We start from the raw sequence: 18,412 nt of genomic DNA, 5'->3' as shown, positions 1-18,412 counted from the left end.
GCGAACACTCACCCGTCACTGCTGGTGAAAGTCATGTCTGTATTTGGACTGATTTAACCTTTTGAAATGCTGTATTGTAAATAGATTGGCGGGTTTAATACAGACATCAGCAAATAGGACTTCAGATAGTTATGTAAAGTTATTAGAGCCACAACCCAATAGTCAGTCACTTATTTTACTATCATCTTTTGATATGCTGATAAATTCACACAAAGTCAACACCTTAGAAGACTGGACTCAAGCCAAGCTTTGCAGCTTCAATAATTACATAAGGGAGTTCTATACTAAATGGCGAGCCATTTTTTCCCTATAATAGTCCTTACAAGTAAGAAAGTGCAAAGCTGGTTGTAGGCAGTAACAATGGCAACTCTACAAAGTTAATATTCAGTATACATATTTAAAAAAAATGCACACACAGCCTTGCACTTGAGCATTTAGTTTCTCTTTATTTTTCTCAGAGTAGAATAAACCAAATCGATGCAGATTTCTAAACAGTGGGAAATCTATATCGTTTGTATTTATTTATATTATAGTAGCAGCTAGAAGCCCCAACCTGGGCAGGCTGAAATCGTATAGGCTATAACAGAGGTGGGTCTGAGAGATTTGAAGAGAGTAGTAGCCTCTTGGCTCAATTCAGTTTCATATGGAAGAGAGTAGAAGGCAGCATCCTGCTCTGACAGATATAAAAAAGAAAGCAGCCCTAATTTGAATAAAATAGAGATTCCATCGTTGTTAGTTTCCAGATATATCTGAGAGAGACAAGTTTGAGGATGTGACGCTCCATCTTAAGCTAGCTGGCTGGGATGCTACTCTTAGTTTTGGTAGCCTGAAGCTCGGCAGTGAAAATGAGGACCACCTTTCGGTACCAATCTTACATTTTTATCTCATGGCTACACGCTTAAAACAGAGGTGAGAATTGAGCAGACATTACAGATAAAGCGAGTCAACTATTACAGAAATATATGAGTTTTTACGGTTTCAGTGGTAGCCGTGTTAGTCTGTATCAGCAAAAAAAACGAGGAGTCCTTGTGGCACCTTAGAGAGTAACAAATTTATTTGGGCATAAGCTAATGTCACAAGCATTATTTTTCTTTCTAGCTGTAATGGATAATGCACTACCAGATCTTAACCCTGTGTCACTACTCCAAGACTGAGTATTCTCCCTGTAACTGTGCAGGAAAATATCACCTATGGGGGAATAAATATTTATTTAGTAAGCTGTTAGAAGATCTGCAGTGTTTGAAACATCAGACAGCTGGCAGTGGAGCTGGAGTAAGGGGCAGAGCACAAATGCAACAGTCAAAAGTGCATGATAAATGCAATTACCACATGAATGTCATTACATAGAGTATACTTACAATATTTGAAAACAATGTATCTGTAACAGATAGAATTGTTTAAATAGTAAGTAACATAGTTCAGTCTAAGATTTTTCCTATTGATCTATCACATCTTTCCAGAGGATGTTGTGTTAGAACTCCAGAGCAATATATACATATGTAAATTTCAGCTAAACACTGCTCTATCTTAAACACCTGTCCCTGAAATGGATGAGACAACACACAAGTCTCTGGGCAAGATTATTTTGAAATGGTTCCAAGGTGTCCTTTTCTAGATAACATCAACATTTCTGTCTTGTAGTTGGCAAGAATAACTTTTTCAGGCCAAATGTAACCATGTGATGAAGAGCACCACCTCAGAGTTTTGATCATGAATAACCTTCATAAGAACAAGGAAAATCACAAAACTAGGAACTAGCAACTGAAATGAAAACTAGGAACTAGCAACTGAAACGGAAAAAATAAAACCACTTATAGGAAAGTGTTCAACAAGAATGGCAATGGGAGGGAGGGTCTCTGACATTGCTTCTAGGAAGGTGAAGAGGGCCCAGGGGATGTACCAAGATATCCCTGACAGGAGGCCTAAAAATAACAAATAGTTCCACTTATATGTGATGCTAATTCCTCTTGTTCCCAGATTACAACAGCTTCTGAGCAAATCATTCCCCCCCTCCTCCCCGGGCCAACAGGAAGGCTCCCTTCAGCACTTAGGCAGCAGCAGCTCCTTTTTAAAGGTCACTGTTCTAGTTACTGTAATCTAGTGCCTGAGTTCAGAACTACTAACCAAGTTATCAACCAATAAGGCCCCTGTATTGCACAATTTCCTTTGGCCCCTTCCCTTGCTGTACAAAACACACTTTCAATTTTCCATTTGTCTAGGAGACACGTTTGTGAAGAAAACCTTGAAGACACAACTGAGAGCAACTGCTACAATATTGCCCTTCCTGCATCTAGAACCTGGCCCACAGTCTTGAGACTGGATCAATGGTGCCAATTCAGGGAGACTGTAGTGCTACTAAAAGTGCCCATAAATAATTGAGTCTACTTCCTGTCCTAACAAATCATTCTCTTAAATAAAGTATTTAGTTCTGCCTATGACAAAGACAAAAGAAAAAATGGGTACTTACCTGTACAGAAACTGTTGTTCTTCAAGATGTGTTGTGCACAAATACCTTCCACTGTAGGTAAGTGTATGTGTGCCCAATGCATTCAAGTTGGAGACTTTTGCCAGCAGTACAACTAGGTGGTGCACGTGCCCCTGCTCTCCTCATGCTGTCAGGTGAGGGCATAAAAAGGGCCACTGCCTCCTTCTCTATTCCTTCGCACCACTATACGTAATGTCTGAAGTACCGGGAAGGTGGGAGAGTCATGGAACATATCTGCACCGCATATCTTGAAGAAGAGTTACTGTTCAGGTAACCATTTTCTCTCCTTCAGGTGATTGTCCATTCCACTGTAAGTGACTCATCAGCAGTTCCCTTACAGGTGGAGGGACTTTGGATAATCTGAACACAGACTTACACCAATTTGCCAAAATTGGTGTGTCACGAGCAGGGATCCTAGTTTCCCCCATAAAAAGCCACGTTTTTCCGCAATTAAAAGGAAATGGTGAACTTGAGTTTCCCTAGCCACAATATATACATTCAGTTGAGCAAAATGTTTTATTGATACAGTGGAACCCCATATATCTGATCTAACTGGGACCAAGGCCAGATTGGATAATCAAAAATGTGGATAATCTGGAGAGTTTCAACCGTGAGAGGTAGGGTTCCCACTGTCAGCCCCAGTTCAGTTAATACAGAGAGCCAAATAATGGAGGCTCGGATAAAAGGGGTTCTACTGTATATGTTTTTATTTTTTCCACAAAATGTAAAACTAAAGATTCTCTATAAAAATGCAAATTCTGTGTTTTTCCATGACAAACCGATTTATATTCACCATAGAGATATTATAATTATGATGCATCTTGTACAAAATATGTCATGTGAGGTGTCAATGGAAAAGTTAGCTTGCTGAATATGAATTATCCTATTTGTATGAATGTCTCGTTTTTGTATCTGGAGTTATGAAAATTGACTATGCATCTGTATTTCAAATGTGCTTGCTCCTGGGTAAACTTGCTCCCACAAGTTAGTTTATATCCAATCTAGCCAGGGTCTATTCAAGGTAATGGCCCTTGAGCAAAAACAATGGGCCATGGGAAAAGCTTAGCCTCACCTGATGAGCTTTCCTGTTGGCGCTTCAGCCAATGTATAAGTAATAGCTGCTATGACTCATCAAAGCATGCAAGGGGCAGGTGACTAGATCATGGGATACTGGACTCCATCTTGTGCCTGTGTTTTTCCACTAACTGTGCTGGGGACTTTGCTTGAGACACTGAAGTTCCCTCCACCTGGAAGAAGCCATAAAAGGGGGAAGTGCCATCACCAATTGGCCTCACCCCCCTTACATCTCAACACCATAGGAACAAAGACTGAACTGGGAAAGAGGGTCCCAGGCGGGGAAAGTAGAAAACCCTGGCTGTGTATGGAAGCTCGGTGGACTGTTTGTACCAACAGGGTGAGACACTGCTTGATTCAAATCCTGTCTAGTTTATAGATTTAGATTGCGATTTTGTTTATTTCTTAGGTAACCAACTTTAATGTGTATGCTATTACAGATCACTTAAAATCTCTCTGTAGTTAATAAATTTGTTTTATATTTTTTTTTACGTAAAACAGTGTTTTGCTAGAAGTGCTTGGGGAATCTGCTCAGAAACAAAAACTGGTGCATTGAGGGGCAGACCAGGTAATACTTACACTGGTCAGGCTTTTGACTAGGGCAAGCTCTGGGGTCCTAGGCTGTGGAGCGGGGGTGAGAGGGAGCTGGCTGAAGCCTCTCTATTGTTAGTGCATGAGTGGCTGAGGAGAAGCATTCATGCAACTGGGCTGGGTGTGTTCCTGCCTGTGTAAATGTTTGTGTGAGTGCAGGACTGGGAGCAGTCTGCAGCTAGTCACAGCTTCACAGTGTGAGAGGGGATCCAGACTGGTACACCAGAGGGCACAGCGGTACCCCAGTTCCAGGTTGTAGCCCAGGGAAGTCTGTCACAATAGCAGGAGTGGGAAAAGGTACACACAGACAGCCATGTTGCTGCCTTGAGTACACCATCTACTGGAACTTTGCTCACTGGAACTACGCTAATGAAGCGTCCAGCCCGGTGGAGCAGTTATTCTTGGTGTAGGAGAGACTTCAGCAAGATTGTAGCAGATCTTAATGCAGTCAAAAATCTAGTGTGAGATTTGCTGAAAGGACACAGACTGACCCTTAGTTCTCCCAGCATAGGCCACACAAAGCCTGAGGGAAGTCCTGAAGGCTCCAGTGCAGTTCAAGTAGAATTCCAGAGCCCTATGAACATCCCAAGTATAAAGAATTTTCTCAGCTTTAGGTGAATGGGGTTTGAGGAAAAACACCAAAAGACAAAATGTTTGGTTTAGATAGAAAGCTGACATTAACCTTAGACAAACTTAGGAAGTGGCCTAAGGGAAACCTTATCCTTATGGAAGACTGCGAAAGGAAGGACAGTTAGAGCCTTATGTTCTAAAACTCTCCTTGCAGAAGTGATTGTCACAAAAAACCTTTGTTTTAGACCAGGGGTGGGCAAACTTTTTGGCCTGAGGGGTTCCAAAACTGTATGGAGGGCTGTGCCTCCCCAAACAGCCTGGCCACCGCCCCCATCCATCCCCTCCCACTTCCCGCCCCCTAACTCCGCCTCAGAACTCCCCACCCATCCAACCCCCCTTGCTCCTTGTCCCGACTGCCCCAACCCCTATCCACACCTCCGCCCCCTGACAGGCCCCCCGGGCCTCCCACGTCTATCCAACCCCCCCCTGTTCCCCGACCCCTGACAGCCCCCCCAGAACCTCCGCCACATCCAACCCCCTTCCCTCTCGCCCCCTTACCATGCTGCTCAGAGCAGCATGTCTGGCAGATGCACCACCCAGCCAGAGCCAGCGCCGCCGCCACGCTGCCTGTCAAGAGCTCGCAGCCCCATCGCCCAGAGCACTGCTGGCACAGCGAACTGAGGCTGCGGGGGAGGGGAGACAGCAGGAGAGGGGCCGGGGGTTAGCCTCCCCAGCCAGGAGCTCAAGGGCCCAGCCGGACGGTCCCACAGGCTGGATGTGGCCCGGGGGCTGTAGTTTGCCCCCCTCTGTCTTAATTCTTTGTCTAAGTTGTAGCCAAAGGGTCAAAGAGGGGGGCATCTATGAATTTGGAGAGGACTAGATTTAAATCCCATAGAGGTACAGGGGCGCAGACAGGATGGTAAACATTGATTAGGCCTTTCAAAAATAGAGAAATGAGCAGATAAGAGAAAATGGAAAATTCATCTATTAGCAGATGTAGTATTTAAAAAAAAAAAAAAAAAACCCAGCTGAACACTCAGAGCTAACTGAAATGCCTAACAATTTCAGGTGTAAAATATAGTCTAGCATGTGTAATCTCCATGTGATGGGTTGAGAAATGCTGGTATTGCAACTAAATCAAAAATCTCTTCTACTTCACTGTGTACGTGACCCTAGAGGACTCCTTTCTGCTGCTTACTAAGATGGTCTGAACTTCTTGAGAGCACAATTTTTTGCAAATATTCAACCAGAGATCACCTATGCCATAAAGTGGAGAGCCTTCAGGTTGGGATGTAGAGACTTCCCTTGATTCTGGTACAGAAGATCTTTGACTAGCAGTAAAGTTATGGGAGACTGGAGGGAAAGCTGATGGAGGTCCATGAACTTGTACTATCTTGGCCACATCAGTGATGTAAGGATTAATCGTGATTGGCCTTGTTTCAGCTTCTTGATCTCCCTCACAATCAGAAGAACTGGAGAAATGAATATAGGAGATGACTGGACAATGGAAGAAGAAAGGCACCTGTGATGGAATGTGGGCTGCAGGCTGCCCGGGAGTAAAATCTCATGCACTTGTTGTTCAGGTTGATCGTGAACAAGGCTAATACTAGGTACCCCCAGCAATGGAAAAATCTAGAGAACATCCTTCCTAATTGTCCATTCTTGTTGGTCTATGAAAACCCTGCTGAGGATATCCACTTCCATATTTCTCACTCCTAGAAGGTGAAAAAACCTTCTGAAAACTTTGGGACAAATGTACAAATTACATAGGGTAACAGACTCCTGGCACAGTTGAGGTGATCTTGCACTTCCCTCTTTGTTCAGGTAAAACATGGTAATGTTGTTGTCTGTAGGAACTTGTAACATCTGGTTCTCGACAGTGGGCAAAATATCTCACAGGCCAGACTAAGAGCTCTGAGCTCCAGTGCATTTATGTGCAGTGAAACTTCCTGGGGTGACCAAAGAGCTTGTCAGGAGTTGGCAGAGATGGGCTCCCGAATCTCTGGTTGATGCATCTGTTACAGAGTCATAATTCTAGGGACAAAAACAGAACTCCTCTGTACACAGAGGAGGATGGATGCAACCACCTGGGGATGCAACCACCAATCGAGAGATGGAAGCACTTGTTCAGGTACTCAAATTTGCATTTCCAGAGGGTGCGGAAGGATCATACACTGAACAGAGCCAGACCTGCAACAGCAAAGGTGAAGTCTGGAGTTACGTAGTATGTGCACACGGTCATATGGCCCAGGAGCTGAAGGCAGGCAGGCAGGCATACGCTGTTGTCATTGGGATGGACTTGAGGCTTTTGGAAAGAAATGCTATAAATTGACACCTCACCTTTGGAAGATAAGCCATGGCTGTTCTGGCATCATGGTCTGCTCCTATGAAAGTTATGCACTACGTTGGTTATAACTGTGATTTGTCCAAATTTAATTTCAGGCCTAGATGGGAAAACATTGGTCTGATTACTAGAATGCTATTTTGGACCTGGTTGCTTGATGACATCGTCCAGGTAAGAAAATATTTGAACGCCCAAGGAGCAGAGGTTGCTACCATGCTACCACTGCCATGCACTTTGTGAAGACCCTCAGGCTGATGACAGACCAAAGGGAATCACAGTGTACTGGTAATGGTTGGTACCTACTACAAATCTCTGTGGCAGGGATGTATCCTCACATAAGTATGCATCGTGTAAACTGAGGGCAACAACCGATCTTCCAGGAAGCGATAATAGAAGCGAGGGTGACCATCTTGAGCTTGACTTTCTTGATGAAATGGTTCAGCTTTCTTAGATCTAGAATGGGACGGAGGCTACCAGATTTCTTTGGGCCAGGAAGTAGCAGGAATAGAAGCCTTCTCCTCTATATTGGTAAGGAACTTCTTCTATCGCCTCCAGTTCTATAGGAGACCATAGTTCTTGAAGTAAGATGGTATCATGAGAGGGGTCCCTGTCTGACAAGGGACGAGGAAGGTGGGTTGGGAAAGGGGAGGGAGATGAATTAGATAACTTATCCCTCCTTTACTGTGCTGAATGTCCGATGTGATGTTTTCCCAAACACAGAAAGAGAGACAGGCCTGGTCTGAAAGGAGATACCACCAGTATGCTGTCCTCAATTGAAAAGTCAAAATGAGTGCTTCGAGGTTGCAGTACTCTGGTGAGAAGGGCCTGCTGCAGCCAAAGACGGCTGGTGATGTCAAGGCAATCCTGAGCTCCTCTTAGGAGCATACTGAGATCTCTGATGGAAGGAAGATCTGGAGTAATTTTGTGATCGAACTGTTCCCTTTTCGCAACTGGAATATAAACACCTAATTAATGAATTATTGCCCAGGAGTCTGTGTGTCCATATAGCATAGTGTGTTTTGGCAGAAAACAATTTAGATCCCTTAAATTGTAAATCTTCTATTAGATCATGCAGCAACTTTGAAATGACAGAAGACTGCAGCCAGGTAGAGCGCCGCATGGAGACTGCAGTGGACACAGAAGGCGAAGTGCTATCAATGGCATCTATTGCTGCCGGAAGAGATGTACAAGCTGTAAGATGACCCACAGAAACCAAAAGCCAGAAACTGTCTTTATATTCTTCTGGCAACTTATCAGCAAAGTTAAGATTTATTTTGACAAGAGCCTGACTGTATTTTGAAAAAAGTGTGATAATTGGCGGCTCTCATTTGAAGTGTGGCAGTGGAACAAACCTTATGACTATATAAATCCAATCTCAAATTTCTTATCCTTGGGAGTGGCCTTAATTTGGGATTGATGAGATTGCTTATTAGTAGCTGTGACCACTAAGGAGTCAGGAACTGGAAGGGTAATGAAATAGCCAAAATCTTGTTGAGGGACTGGATATCGTCTGCCTGCTTGTTTAGCTGTAAGAGGTATAGAGGGGACTGCCTGAGTCTTCATTGGCTCCAGCAAGTTCTTATTGATAGGAAGGGCAACGCTTCCTGGAGAAAGAGTCCGTACAATACCCAGAAGGCTGTGCAGATTCTCCACCTGCACCCCCCTATAGAAGTAGTCTCTCTCCTCCTGGGTCCTGGAAAACTCAAATCATTGAGTGGGGTGTCAGCTCTAGATTAACTGCTTTGTTCCATGAAGATGAAGAAATGGAGGGGGAGAGAATATCTAGTGTTTCCTCCAACAATTCTCTCTCCTCCATGGGATCCAGCACAGCAGATTGATGTATGGTAGCAGGATACTGAGAAGACTCATACTAAGAAAGCAGGAGAACTTCCTCCTAGATAGTGAACGAGACAGAGATCTAGAATCTCTTGGGACAGCCCAAGACCAGTAAGGCCATGGAGGATATGGTACAGACTGTCAACAGGGCAGGGGACCCCAAGCTGGAGTCTCTCTGTAGGGAAACCAGTCCTGGTATTTAGGACTGGTAGTGGAAGACCTGTAAGGTGATCTGAAAGAAGTCCAAAGATGAAACATAAGTCCCTTCAGAACAGGAACAGTTCTCATTGGGGTTCTAGTGGTCTGGGTATCAGAGACACACGAGACTCCAAATGTCTATGAATTGATTGGCGCTGGCATAACCACAGAGCACATTTATGGTGCTGGGTGCACTGACAGCACTGGGAGTATCGTTGAAGTCAGATGTCACAATGGTGCCTAATGTGTTGATAGTGGAGCAAACACTTAAGTTGGCTGCAGCAAATGAGCATCAGGTAAGGAAAGACAAAGAAGTTCCCTTGCCAACAAGAAGGCACCTCAGGTAAGTGTATTGGCACTGATGGTGGCAGTGGAGCCAAGCACACAATCAGCCAAGGGTAAGAAGGACCCGGAATGGGTGAAAACACTGGTCTCAGTGGTCCAGAAAGGACTGGTGAGCACCTAGATGTGTGAGGTCTCAAACTGGAGGACTTACCAGAAGGTTTTCTGGGAGAAAACCAAAACTTACAGGTTTCATTAGTCAGAATATTTGGAACATTTTGAAGCTGACACAGAAGACGAAGCATGCTAGATTTAGAGTTCCCTGTGTCACAATTGGGGACCAGCTCAGGTGCAAGTCACATTGCCTCTTTCATAAAGTGAATCTTAAGATAACTGTCTGTTTTTTAGTCCTGGTGGGGAAGGAGGTACAAATAGAGCATCCCTCTCTCACCAAGATGGATCAAACTTTTCTTGTGCCTATCTGTGACAGAGAAAACAGCCCAGCATGTGGCACATTGTTTAAAACCCTAGGACTTTTTCCATAATAAATTCCTCCAGGAAACTGCTAAACTTTAATAACTATCTGAACTACTAAATACTAACTATACCTATATATACTAAAGCTATGGAATGCTGGCTAACAGACGCAAATGCTACATGGAGCTCCCATTGTCTCCACAGGCAATTAGAAGGAACTGACAGAAGCAGCAAATATGTCCCTTTTATGCCCTGGCCAGAGAGTAGAGAGCAGGGTCACATGCACCACCTAGTGGTACTGCTGGCAAAAGTCTCTGACTTAGTGCACTGTCACAAATACACCCATCTACAGTGTAGTATGTATGCACACAATCACTTGAAGGAGAACAATAAGATTTCTTTTGTGTAAGCACTGTTTACATATACACAACATTGCATTTGCAACTCAGTTAACTTCAGATTCTCCCAAATGCCAAGAGCTAAAAACCCCTTCCCACCACTACTTCCAACAGTGCCAATATTTAAACTAAGATGAAGTTTTAGTCTGAATACATTATATGTAGTGAATGTTTAGATAAATGCAGAATGACCTAAGTTACATACACCAATACTAGGGCCAGCCACGATTAACCATACATGTATTCTTAACCATCATTTTAATTCAAGCAGTGTCAGACCTTGCAAGTAGTTCACTTCTGCTAGATCAAATTGTCACCTACCAAACAGGATATATAAGAGAGTGAGCCTATAATTAAAGCAAGGTCTTTGTGCGCAAGCAGAAACATTGCTTATCAATTGAAAAAGACATAGCAAAGGAAATTTAGACAAGCCCTGCTTTACATGGGGGCATGCTTCACATTTATTATCCAATCACAGAAGGAAATGGAATGAGAAGTGGGAGAAATGTTGTGTGCTAGGAATTTTGTTAAAATATGCAAGTGTGCTAGTGCCCTCACTTAGAATAGGATTTCAATGTATGCAACAGCACATATCTAAAGGTAATAATGTTCTAACATTCTAGTGTAAAGAAAACACACTGTCTAACACATACTGAACTCTTTAGTATGTGTTAAAGGCAGCATGTTTTGTCTCCACTGGAATCGTTTTAAATGTGCTGCCATCACATCTTTAAATCCTAGTCTAGACAAGGCCAATGAGGGGATCAGATAAGAGTAGCATTACTTGAGTTATTTAAATTTGGGAGTGGGGGAACATGGCAAAATACAGCCAAGTATGGAGGGCTTTACCGCTCAAAATAAAAGACATACCTCTTATGTCTGTGGCGTTCAGGGGGCTGTTAACTGCATTACTAACTGCAAGAACAGCTAATGTATCTTAGGAGAAAGAATACGAAAAAGTTATTCAGACAGTCCCACCTTTCAACCGATTAACGTCAGTCTGCTTTTGTCACATGAAGCTGTCTTAATAACTTTATCCATTCACTTGATTGGCTACATACAAATAATTTAAAAGATAAATTACAGACTTGTGTGATCTCTTACAGGATTACAGACTTGTGTGATCTCTTCCCCCAATGTTCAGTCATCCCTAATTATAATAATTATATAATTAAATAATTATATTACTATGCACAATTATGAAAAAAGCAGCAACTCTACTAAATTAAAATCTTTCAGAATAAAAATATGGATTTTATCCAAGAACATCCCAATAGGAGGAGAAATCTTTCTGCAACTTGTCATTGCATTTCCTGCCATGGCATATTGTAAATTTCGGTTCTAACAGAATGATTAAAAAAAAAGCTTAACAGCAATAGATTTTTTTCAACATCCAAGTTAAACCCAGTCGTCTTTAATTGCCAAAAAATGCAGTGTATATCCAGTATCCGTTATAAAGCAAAACCCATGGCTGGAAATAATACATGCTGTGCAGGCTGTAAGAGTTAAGGGGCACAAAAATATCATTTTCAAGCTAAAGTAGTAATGTAACTTCCACTGTGAGAGGTCATTTGTATCCATTTCCTTGGCCACAATATTAAATATTTCTCTGCTCCGGATGCTGAGAAAGTCCACTGCAATTCCCTCTATATATCAAGATCAACTTACTCATTCTTTACCAAGAAGAAAACCCTCAGGCCTGGTCTACACTAACCCCCCAATTCGAACTAAGATACGCAACTTCAGCTACGTGAATAACGTAGCTGAAGTCGACGTACCTTAGTTCGAACTTACCGCGGTCCAGATGCGGCAGGGCAGGCTCCCCTGTCGACTCCGCGTACTCCTCTCACCGAGCAGGATTACCAGAGTTGACGGCGAGCACTTCTGGATTCGATTTATCGCGTCCAGACAAGACGCGATAAATCGAACCCAGAAGTTCGATTGCCTGCCGCCGATCCAGCGCGTAAGTATAGACATACCCTTAGATATGAATTTGAAACTTTATTTCAGGAATCTATTGAGGGAACTAGGGAAGGAACAGAAGGAATATAGATGTTTCATACAACCCATGTTTTATTTGGATGTAAAATGCCTTTTTTAAAGCACAAAAACAAAATAAGTTAAATCTGCAGAAAAATGTAACAATGACATGCCAGTAATGAATACACTCTTTTACTTTAAGTTTCTGTTCCATAACCTCTCAGGAGGTTTTTTTTGTTTGTTTTTTTAAGTACTTGGCGAGATCTGGTCCACACATCCTTATGGGTTGAACAGTTAACATGGGCGATTGTCTGGTACACGTTTCCTGAAAGAAAATCACATGATTTAGAATGGTATCTTCCCCTTGAAGTCCAGCAGACATTTTTTAAAGTAACTTAAGTTTTCCACACTACTGTAAATTCAATGCCAATTATTTCCCTCAAATCCAGTATCTTGTCTCTGACAGTACCCAGCACCACATGCTTCCTGAGAAGGTGCAAGCAACCTAATGATAAGCTGGTAGGGATAATCTGTCCAGTAAGAGTCTTCTCTCAATAGTTAGAAACTCAGTTGAGACCCAAAGCATTAGATTTTATACCCCTTCTAAAACTTTAAATAGTAATTTTACTAATGTAACTGGATATTTGTTATGTAAATACACAAATTCAACTTTTTAAATCTTTCCCAGCTGATGGTTAATTTAAAATTCAGTCATGTGCATAAGAAGTTCAAATTTTCCCCTCCAATATGCATTATTCATATTTATCAACAATATTCATGTTGCCCATTCACCTAACTTCGGTTATTTCCTTCTGAAGTTTCTCAGAATCCTCTACGGATTTGGTTAACAATTGCAAATTGTGTTACCTGCAAATTTTGTCACCTCCCTGTTCATTCCCTTTTCCACATCATTCACACACAACAGTTCTAGCAGAGACTTGTGGCACCCCACTATTAACTTTTCCCATGACAATCCACTAACATTTTCTAACGTCTGTTTTTACAAAGTTAAAATTAAGGCTGAAATTCACCAATGTGGTGAGGGCTTACATAAGCCCTTTGTGTCACCAAAACCTTTTAGGTAACACCAAATTAGTTTTGCAAGGCTGTTGCCACAGGGATGAATTTTACTAGTAAGGAACAATGAGGGATTCTTCATTAGCAGTCATTTTATTTCCAATAAATTCCTCCAGTGCAGGACTTGATTTAACTGGGGAAAGAACTATCTTTTGCCATGAACTATATGAAGTGACTCTTCAAGGTGGCGTACAAAATTGTAGAATATTTTCAGGTACACAGATGTCAACATGCTCTAAGTTACAGCATCTGAATCATCCAAAGAATAGTGTTACTTACTTCACAGTAACTGTAGTTCTTAGAGATGTATCATCCACATGGATTCCACTCTTGGTTTGCATGTGCCCAAGAGTGGAATCCATGCGGGCAATGACATGAAGAAATGTGGGTTACACATTAAGATTGGTGTGCTAGGAGTAAAGTTCATCTACCAATCAGCAACCGAAGTAGACAAAATAATAGTAAACAGACAGCAACAAGCAGTAGCAGATTCAATTTCAGATACATTATGGGCATCCAGCTACAATTTTAGCTTTTAGGATTTCTTAACAATGGAGAGAATCAAAAACTGCTTTCCCCATTTTTCTCCACAAATAACAGATTTCTCCAATGAACTCAGAGTTTAGTTCTACATGCTCTGATCAAACGCTGTGTCACAACTATGGATTTTCATTAACTAGATGATGCTTGAACAGACTCTAATTTAAACATCACAATGACTTTGGAGAGTCAATTGTTTCTGCTATTGCAAACTATTTGTGGGAATACTAAAATGTTAGAGTAGAACCAAAAATAGCTTTGTTACCAAGAAAAAAAAAAAATGAAAATATTTAGCTTGAAATGAAGGGTTCTCTCTAATGGTATAACTAGAACACTAAACTTCGATTCAGAGTTTAGGATACCTTGGTGCTGCTTTAATAATGTCATCCACACGAATAATCATTTCTGCTGCTTCAGCTGCACTCAGCAGAACTTGTCTCTTGACTTGGAAGCTTTCAGTTATTCCCAGGGTTGCCATGTCTCCAATGACACCATCCTTCATATCTTTAAAAAGAAAGATACTTTGCCAGAAGGGTTTTTGTTTTTTTTTTTAAATAAAGGAAAATCTTGTTAATAACCTGCATTATTCACAAAGCTATCTAAATCAAGTGCGGATAAAAAGATTACATCTCAACCATGTATTATCCATATGTCATATATTCTACAGAAAAATGATTTTAGAAATTATGTATTTTAAAGAAAAGGGTCAATTCTTATTACCTTTATCCTTCCACCTGTAAAGCCGGATGCTTTAATGACTATGAGTCCAACTATGCAGGGCTAAAAGGGAGAGGATGTAAAATATCTCCACAAGTGACCTAAAATAGATTTCCTATATACAGAAATGTCAACGGCAAAATTCACCATCTTGGGATGTTCCTGGGCTAGAAGAGAGTGCTAGGTTCCCTTGGGAAGCTGTGAATATCCCCTTTCCAACGGTATGAAGCTTCCATTATGAAATGCCCTACAGAGCTGCAATATGGTGGTCTTAAAGTCATGATATAGTAAGTACATGCAAGCTGTTATTGAGGGCTTGTGTATTTGGTTAGTTTGTGACAAGCTAGGGTGTAAGCCTACCTCACACTACACTGCCACATATTAACGGTCTATGGGACCCTTCACACGAAAAGTTCCACAGTGCGCTTTGATTTGCCCCCATTTCAAAGTGGGCATCCACATTGAACCAATTATCCCAAACTCAAGCCAATAAAATTTACATCACATCATCATGAACACCATGTTTTCTTTCTATGCATGTGTATGTATTTGATATGCAAATACATGCATGAGGATATTAATATGTTTAATTTTCAGGATATATTTACTATCTTTTTTGCACTATTAACTAAGAACTTGAAGATACCATTTACATATTATAGAATAAGTGTAGTCTTCTATATTTGAACTGAAAGTAGTAAGTTCTTTACTATAACCATCCTTGCTATTACAACCATGTCAAAGTGGAGCTTTTCAACCTTATGTCATTTATCACTTTGTTTCAAATTCTGCATCTATTTACTGTCACTTCTTAATGCTGCTAATCAATCTTGATTGAATCACAGCATTAACACTCACTGATGTGATGCTTATACTTTAACCAGAAAGATAAAAGAATACCTTATAGCCATACAGCCATCTGTATTCCAAATGGTCATGAACAAACCATGAACTTGTCTCCTAGTATAATTATCACAGAGGACCAGGACAATTACATGTTAAGACAGTACAGGAAAAAGCTAGTACTTTCATTCATCATATGAAACCATGATTCACGTCCATTCAATTGGACATCTATTGATATAAATAGGTGTGACTACTTTTCATGCTACTGTGTTAAGATTCTACTTTAAATCCTATTTATTTTGTTTGTGATGCAATAAACTCTTGCCTTGACTTTATCACAAAGTCAAGTTTACGCCCACTAAGTCACAACAATGCAAAGGCATATATTCCAAACCATCAAAAAGGACAAAAAAATTCAATCCAATTCACATGTTATCAAATTTCTCACCAAGTCCATAAGTTGTTTTCCCTTCACTGTGAGCAGCTCTGAGCTGAGACACCAGATCTGCACTGTCATAGCCAGCATTATCAGCTATAATGGTTGGGATCTAAAAGAATAAATATGCATGACAACAGATCAGAGGATGTTTTAAATTCTCAAGCAAATAAAAAGCAAAAGCAAAATAACCCTACTGCAACAAGTCTATACAAACTTAAGGTTGCTTATTTACTCTTCAGTTACAAAAACATCTGTGAAAGAGAAAGGCATAGTCACAAAAAAACATATACAAGCAGAAATTCACCAGTTGAGGTTGTCAACAAATGTTTTTCATTAATTTATAGATATGCAAAGTTACACTATATGACCATTTGAAACAAAATATTTATCTGCAATCAAAATGGTTTGCAGTGATTTCCTGTGATCGGTGTAAAATAATTCTCTACACTGAGAATACACATGCAAATTTGCAGGCCAAAAGGAGGTGTTTAGACTGGTTGAAAATATAGCTTAAAAAAGGTCTAAAACTGCAACCTTAACTCTGAAACAGATACTAAGCAGCTCTTTAAAAAAACCCTATTAATTTATATTAAAGGTACATATTTCAGTAAGAAAGAAATTGGAAAAAATAGACCAAAATATTTATTATGAGAATGCTATTCCCTCAGGCTTGAGACCTTTGTAAGCAGTACTAGAGGGAATGCTAGCTACAATATTTTAGTTGGTTTTTCCTTCAATTTAACACATGAACACAAGAGTACATTTTCTCATTAATCATTTCAAAATGGTTTTGTGGCACTTGTTCCATTTTAAGAATGTAAACTTGCTGATGAGCATTTATCAACAAAAGAGTCTTCTACTCAACACATGTCAGTCTAAGTGATGCTACAGCAAACTGTGTATGGTCATTAAAGAGATAGTATTCTCTAAATTAAACATTAATAACATTCTCTAAATTAAACATTACTTTCTGAAAAAGATGTTTTCCCTAGTTTAAAATGTTGCTACTGCAAGTCAGGCTTTCCCAACTCTGTGTTCCAATATAAGCGAGGTTAGCCGTTAATGTGTATTGTATTCACTTTTCCATGGTGGTGTCTCATTTTTCACAAGCTGAAACAAATATTTTCTAAGATTTTATGTAGGGAAGTTCAGACAGTACTAGAGATTTTTTTCTATTAAAACACTACTGTAATCTCCCTGAATCAGCCACCTAAATCTGCTGGAACCAAGGTGTGCTGCCTGTTCTATTGCTCTCTTCTGCCTTTAGCCTTAGGGTGTATCTACACAGCTAAAGAAAAACTCATAGCTGGCCCATGCCAGCCAATTCCAGCTCATGGGGCTTGGGCTGCAGGGCTGTTTCATTGCTGTGTAGACTTCCAGGCTCAAGTCCCAGAGCCTGGGCTCCAAACCGAGCATGGGAGGGGGACAGGAGGAGGGGAGGAGGAATGCACCAGGGTGGGGGACAGTGCATGTGCTGGCCAAACAGACACTGCTACCAAAGTTCTCCAATCGGCAGCGCAGGGACGCAAGTGCACCTACAGTGGAGCACCCATAGAGACACTATTTGAAGAAGAACATTAACTTACCATTCTCAAGGCCTTCGCAAAAGACTCCATTGCAACAGATTCTTTGCCTGGTGTTCTGTTGGCAACCTCTGTGACAGCATTAGCCATCAGCATCTCTGAGCAACCTGTATATTAAAAGAATGTAAGTACCTTACAACCTCCCTTGACTGACAACAAGAACTCATACATTGTGTTGAAAAGAAAACGTAAAAGATAACTTGAATATTCACCTCCACCATAGACAGTTCTAGTATCTTTCACAGTTTGGGCAAGGACACACAGAGCATCATGCAAAGACCTTTCGGCTTCATCTATAATTTGCTGTGTTGCTCCACGCAGCACTATGGTGCAAGCTTCACCTAAGGTCAAAAACAGCAAAAACAAAGAGCTAGGAACATAGCCAAGAGAACATCAACAAAATTTTGACAGAATAGCTTTGACAGAATGAAAAACAAAAAGTCTCAAAAGCATTTATGCTAGTTTTACTGACATCACCATGGACAGGTTTAAATTATTAGAAAAAATGCAGCAGTGGGTATGTCAAAGTACAAATGTCAGAGGGGTAGCCGTGTTAGTCTGAATCTGTAAAAAGCAACAGAGGGTCCTGTGGCACCTTTAAGACTAACAGAAGTATTGGAGCATAAGCTTTCGTGGGTGAATGCCCACTTCATCAGACGCAAGTCTTGCGTCTAATGAAGTGGGCATTCACCCACGAAAGCTTATGCTCCAATACTTCTGTTAGTCGTAAAGGTGCCACAGGACCCTCAGTCTGAATCTGTAAAAAGCAACAAACACGGCTACCCCTCTGATACTTGGATAACTTATGAAAGTCACACCAAGCTTATAATAATCATCAGAACATATGAATATATAACCAATAAATGTGGCTGCATGTATGACTCTAGGTGTAGAACAGTTGTTTAGAGGAGTAGAAAAATGTCTTAAACTTGTTTTTATTTGGTGGTTAACAGGAGAACTGGTGTGGCAGGGATC

General features: G+C 41.0%; 1 protein-coding gene across 1 annotated transcript in view; it reads right to left on the bottom strand.

Annotated features, from left to right (window-relative positions):
• Window positions 1-12,310: 12,310 nt before the first annotated feature.
• Window positions 12,311-18,412, bottom strand: part of CCT2 (chaperonin containing TCP1 subunit 2) — a 39,069-nt gene continuing 32,967 nt past the window's right edge. Inside the window, exons 12-16 of the mRNA XM_026648943.1 lie at window positions 17,650-17,778; window positions 17,441-17,544; window positions 15,864-15,963; window positions 14,215-14,356; window positions 12,311-12,560 (exon numbers count right to left, since the gene is read on the bottom strand). Coding sequence (XP_026504728.1) covers window positions 12,530-12,560; window positions 14,215-14,356; window positions 15,864-15,963; window positions 17,441-17,544; window positions 17,650-17,778 — 506 coding nt within the window. The 3' untranslated portion in view covers window positions 12,311-12,529. The remainder of the gene's footprint in view (window positions 12,561-14,214; window positions 14,357-15,863; window positions 15,964-17,440; window positions 17,545-17,649; window positions 17,779-18,412) is intronic.

This window comes from Terrapene carolina, unplaced genomic scaffold (assembly GCF_002925995.2).
Source record: "Terrapene carolina triunguis isolate 2854851 unplaced genomic scaffold, T_m_triunguis-2.0 Scaffold68, whole genome shotgun sequence".
Taxonomy (NCBI): Eukaryota; Metazoa; Chordata; order Testudines; family Emydidae; genus Terrapene; species Terrapene triunguis.
The sequence above is the reverse complement of the archived record's forward strand: the minus strand, read 5'-3'. Positions and strand labels throughout refer to the sequence as shown.